Here is a 6,000-nt window from a genome sequence, read left to right on the forward strand (position 1 = left end):
CCTTTCCAGGACAACAACCCAGAAGTTATCACCCTCATTCTAGAAATATCTGCCAAAACTGCCCCTTCATTTGCATGTAATTAAAAGTGCATATAAAGATGAGTGCAGCACTGCCTCTGAGCTGCTACCAAGGACACACTGCCCATGGGGTAGCCCCACTGTGCACAGAGCAGTCCCTCTGCCGCTGCTGTACAACTGCTGCTTTAACAGAAGTTGCTGTTTAACACCACCGGCTTGCCCTTGGTATATTTCCTCGGAGAAGCCAGGAACCCTCCCGGCTGGGCCCCAGTTTGAGGACTTGCCTTTCCTGCATCAGCAGCAGGGGAGGGAGGGAACATGGCTTGCTCCCAGAACTAGACCCTTCCCACTGCAGCTCTGTGGTGGCCACCTTCTTGCAGAGCCCTTGCCGGTGCTGCCTAGAAGCTGAGTTCTGCACTGCATTAGATGGAGTTAACAGGCCAGCCCAGGGGCAAGAAAGAAACAAGGAGGCCCTCAAGTTCCAGGTGGAGAATGGAGGGGAAAGTCAGTCAACATTCAGCATTTGGTGGCAGGGATGGATAGAAACCTTCAGAGTCAAACTCATACATGACCTCTGGACTTTTTTTCTAAAGAATTCCAGCTTCTGATGGGGAACTCAAATAAATAATTTCAATTTTTTTCCTTTACTTGCTGATAGATGATTATGAAAGCCAAATAGTTCATAGGACAAGTCCCTAGAAATCAGCTACTCTTGGTGGTGTAAATTGTGCTTTTTGGAATTTGGCAATGAGAGGTTCCTTCTTCCCTTCCCCTCCCTGAGCCAGAACAGCCCCATTCTGCTTTTACCTTATAAATGGAACTTCTATACAAACTTTTATTTAAATAAAGGATCCTATAGTTAAGATTAAATGCTATAGTCTAACTATAAACCCTTTCATTACATGAGGAGTCTGAGGTCCATGGAAATGAAATCCAGTACTGTACCAGATCAAGGGAAAGCAGGAGTAATCAAGAGCCTGCAAAGCCCCATCTTGTACATTGAGCCCTCCACCAGTTGCCCACTGACTCCCTGCAGTCATAGGAATTCTGAAACACTGTCCCCATGGCTGTGGTAGGTCAGCCTCATGGAAAGACAAATGCAACAGTCACTCAAATACCACTACACATGTAATACATAAATTCCGATGCCGTTGCTTCTGGTTATGCTAACGTTAGTCTATACAGCAGGTACTTCTGCAACCACAGGTAACGGTTTCCACATCGGCTGCACTCTAGGGGCCCCGGATACCTCTCTTGCTTTTCAGGTTTTGCCTCATCACTCACAGTCATCAGGCCTCCAACAAGATCACTGGTGTGGGGATCTTCATCTTTGGTACCCAGCTGAGGGGAGTACAGTTCTGTGGTCCGCAAAATCTCTAGAACTCTGTCCAAGGCTTCCGCTACTGTGACTGGGCTGTTTTCTTGGGCTGCGTTGATTATATTTATAACCTAAGGGAGTGAAGAAAGAATACATCTGAGGACAACAGGTTCTATTTCCCAAAAGTCATATGTATGCCCAGAATCCAAAAGAAATCAGTGGGTAACCATCTCTTATTCAAAATGACCAGTGCTTTCACGGCACCGCCCTTCTTCCTGAAGCATGCTTTTCTCCCTGCAGGTTCCTGGTGAATGTTCTCCCTACCTCAGTGACTAGGCTTCCTCAGGCTCCCTGGCGGATTCGCCTCCCCGGCCTCCTCTACAGGTTGGAGTTGCTCAGAGATCTGTTCTGGGCCCCTCTCTCACTCTCTCACTTCCAGAAATGATATTTTGGTTCCATGACTTTGGACACCTATGGTCCATAGCCAGGGACTTTCGATATACCTCCCAGCCCTCAACTTCCTTTGACCTCCAGGCTTGTATGTTCAGTTCCCTACCTGACATATCTACTGGAATATCTCACAGGTCTAACACTAAACTATGGTCTTGTTCCCCTCTCCCCACAGAAAGCACATAAACACACACACACAAAAAAAACCAAAGACAAAAGCTGTTCACCTTCTGTGGTTTCTACACTGCAATAGAAAGCACTTCTCTCTATCTCATGTTCACACCAAAAACCTGGGAGGCCGCGCCTGACATACTTTTCCTCATTCCTCTCCCACCCCTGGCAATATAATTCATCACCAAGTCCTACTGGTCTACCCCAAAATATGTATTGATCATTTCTCTCCACCTCCACTGCTATAATTCTAGCTCAGCTACTTCTAGAATAGTCCCCTAACTGTCCTGTTCTCTTGCCACCTCCAATCCATTCTCTGCACAATAGCTGGGTGTTCTTTTCAACAGATAATCTGGTCACATCGCCCACCCCACACCTGAAACTCTTCAGTGGTTTCCAGTGCACATAAACTAAGATATAAACTCCTAACTATGTCCCTGTGGTCCAGAATGAGCTGAGCCCTGTACAACCTACATCTTCCTCCTCTCTCGCCTGCTTACCAAGCTCCGGCCACTCCACCTTTCTTTCACCTCCTTCAATGTTCCAGTCCCTCTTTGCTCATCACAATGCTTTTTCCCTTGCTGTTCCTGCTACCTGGAGTCTTCTTCTCTTCCTTCTCCTGAGTAACATTTTATGCTTGAAGTCTTGCTTCAAACATGATTGAGAGTTTCCCTGACCACCCATCTCATCCAACCTACTTAAGGGCCCTACTCTAATTTTCTCTCACAGAATCCAGTTGTTTTCCTTCACTGCCTTGATTGTGACTTTTGTTACGTGTTTATTTGCCTGTTATTTGCTTCTTCCACTAGACTGAGCTCCATGATGTCAGTGCGATGTATTTTCAGAGCACAGCCCTGTGTGAGGGCCCCTGACTGCAGAGTGCGGGCAGCAGCCGCCACTCACCTTTGTGATGGGAGCCTCGATGGTCATGGAGTGGATCCTCGCCATGGATGGATAGCGACGGTTCTGCAGGCTTGGTGCTGGAGAGAAGGCAAGAAAGCTGTGTCCAGTTCTGGTGGCTCAGTGTGGCTAAGTGCAGCAAAGGTGTCCCTTCATGGACCAGGGCCCACCTCTCACAGGACTACCCTCCCACCGAAAAAGCCATGAATTCACCCATCTCTTCTGCCAAGGCTGATAGCCCAACCTCTACTTGCCTGAGTCTGGAAAGGCGACCTCGCCTGGAACTTTGGAGGCAGGAGGGCTTGGTGAGCCCCAAGTCCAGAAGGGGAATTTCAGAGAAGGTTGATGGGGTCCAAAAAGGCTTCATCCCAACAGCCTAATGACCCCCACAGGGCTCACCTTCCCCCAGGTCACCCAAACCCAACTTTTGCAGTTCCATGACTTTCAGTCCTAAGCCGCTGGCCTTGTAACCAGATGACTGTGCAGCCAGCTTGGGAGGGGAGACAGTTCATGTTCAGGGTCAGGGCGGAGGATTGAGCCCATTCTCAGTCTGAATTAGGGCCACTCACTCCCCTGCCCATGCCTTCAGGCTCTTAACTCCCAGAAACCCATGGAAGTTCTAGTTCAAATCCACAGAAACTTTAATTTTTTTTAAAAACTTCTATTTTTCTGAATAGGTAATGTTTATACTTGGTTTAAGATGCCAAGGGTACAAGCTTGACTTGAAAAGCACTGTTCTCATCAGATCTTCCTACCACCCTCTCTGAGGCAGGCAGGAGGGGTGGAGTCCCATTTCATGGATGGGATCACTGAACCCAGCCCACATCAGAGCCTGCCTCCTGCTCAGCCACTCTGGGGTCCCCCCTGCTGCTGGTGTAGCAGCCATTGCAGACTTGCATGCTCTTCAGCCTCCACTGTGCCCACACTGGAGCGACGATAGTCCCCTTCAAGGTCCGCTCCAAAACCAGTGAGTCCAGTTCAAATTCCCTCAACCCCTACCCTCTCAGTCTAAAAGATTCTATCTATCCACTCAATCCATCGAAAAATCTCTCTTTATATTATTGGTTTCCATCCCTCACATGCCCTGTGAATTATCACCTTGTCTCTAGCATCTTTGGTCCTTGCTATGTCAGCCACTTTTTTTTTTTTTTTTGAGACGGAGTTTCACTGTTGTTGCCCAGGCTGGAGGCAGGATCTAGCTCACCACAACCTCCACCTCCACCTCCCGGGTTCAACCGAATCCCATGCCTCAGCCTCCTAAGTAGCTGGGATTACAGACATGCGTCATCAAACCCAGCTAATTTTGTATTTTTAGTAGAGATGGGGTTTCACCATGTTGATCAGGCTGGTCTCGAACTCCTGATCTCAGGTGATCGGCCTGCCTCAGCCTCACAAAGTGCTGGGATTACAGGCATGATCCACTGTACCTGGCCTATGTCAGCCACTTTAATACTCAGTCTTCCCACTGTGTACTGAAGGACTGGAAGGTCCCTCCCTTGTCCTTTCTGTTGACTCTCTTAAGTTACCAGCCTCATCTCTCTTCTATCACAGGCACTAACCATCCCCTCCTCACACCCCAGAACCTGTCCTCCCATTTGCCAAATAAAAACCAAATGAGTGAGTGAAATGTACTAGTCTATTGTCTGCTCTCTAGCTCTGATATCCATAGCATCTAACACTGCTGGCCACTTCCTTTCTCAGTTCCCTCTTGTTCTTGGTTCATGTGACACTGCACTCACATGGTCACCCCCAGCTCTGTCCTCTTCACTGGCCCTATTTCCACTGCCCACCCCTTGGCTGAGACTGTGCCTTCAGGCTCAGGCTTAGACCCTCTGTCCTTTCACTACATGCACATGAACACACACCTCTTAGAGACGTTCTTCTGCCCCTGGCTTCACCTGTCACCACTAGGACTGCTGAGTCCACATCTATAGCCCCGAGTACCAGGGTTACAGGTTAGCTTCCTAGTCATCTCCATTAAAATAAGATTCATCATCTTCTCCTTAACCCCCAACCTAGCAAAACCTGGAGACGTTCCCATTTCTGTAAATATGACTTAAAATTTCCCAGACACCGAGCAATGAAGTGTCAGAATCGTCTTTGACTTTTCCATCTCCCTGCAAATCCAATAGTTTACTTAGGCCTGGCTGATACAACTCAAAAAATGTTTTGCTAAATCCTGCTTTGCAGGACAGAAACATTTTTGCTAAATTCTGCCTCACAATTTCTCTGTGACATTTTATTACGAATTGAGTGCATATAGCTGGTACACTGAAAACTAGGTTTGTGTTGGCAGTTGGGAAGCCAGGACTGGCTGCCTCTCTGCCTCTAGCACCCAAGAGTGACCGTGTTCAGCTACTAAAACTCTGAGTTGCCTGGGTGGTTATGGCTCAACATGCTTCAAGCCATCAAGGAACAAGCATGGAGTCCCTCCAAAGAGAGGACCAAGACTACAGCATAAGATTTTTAAAAATAATTAAAATAATTAAAAACCCTAAAACCTTTCAGCTTATTGAAAAAGAAATCGGTGGTGTTGAACTCTTACTCTTTGGAGTTTATACACTGATGAATTTTTTAAACATATTTTTCCATCATTTTCTACATTTTAAAAAGGTCAGAGGAATCTGAAAAATGTCTTACCATCACTGCCTCGAGATGATATCGATTTCACGTCAATGGACTCTTTCCTCCTGTTCTTATATCTGAATGAATGAGGCTCTAAGGATTTCAGATTAGAAAGGGAAGGTGATTAGTTTTCCGTGTATTCACAGAAGAGATTCAAATATGTTTTTTCTTTATTCTCTAAAGAAAACAAGGTTACTTTTTAAGCACTATAAAATAATTTTAAGAACTAATCAACCACTTTCTTTTCAAATCATGAAAGACACAAAAATTATAGTCATATTAGTTAAATGATGGTTTTTTTAAATGGTGCCATGTTACATCATAGTAATATAGCTTAGTATCAAGGGTTATTTAGTTCCATGAATGTAATTTTGAAAATAAACATTAGGCTGGGTGTGGTGGCTCACGCCTGTAATCCCAGCACTTTGGGAGACCAAGGCGGGCGGGCAGATCACCTGAGGTTGAGACCAGCCTGACCAACATGGAGAAACCCTGTCTCTACTAAAAAAAAAAAAAAA

At 46.3% G+C, this 6,000-nt stretch overlaps 1 protein-coding gene across 2 annotated transcripts in view; it reads right to left on the bottom strand.

The window, feature by feature from the left end:
• The window catches only part of PDE8B (phosphodiesterase 8B), a 243,906-nt gene that overhangs the window by 17,670 nt on the left and 220,236 nt on the right, over positions 1–6,000 (bottom strand). For both annotated transcript variants that reach the window (XM_011996259.1, XM_011996265.1), the window contains 3 exons: positions 5,498–5,575; positions 2,861–2,937; positions 1,303–1,467 (listed from right to left, as the gene is read on the bottom strand). In XM_011996259.1, coding sequence (XP_011851649.1) covers positions 1,303–1,467; positions 2,861–2,937; positions 5,498–5,575 — 320 coding nt within the window. The remainder of the gene's footprint in view (positions 1–1,302; positions 1,468–2,860; positions 2,938–5,497; positions 5,576–6,000) is intronic.

The sequence above is a fragment of the Mandrillus leucophaeus genome, unplaced genomic scaffold (genome assembly GCF_000951045.1).
Source record: "Mandrillus leucophaeus isolate KB7577 unplaced genomic scaffold, Mleu.le_1.0 Scaffold114, whole genome shotgun sequence".
NCBI lineage: Eukaryota > Metazoa > Chordata > Mammalia > Primates > Cercopithecidae > Mandrillus > Mandrillus leucophaeus.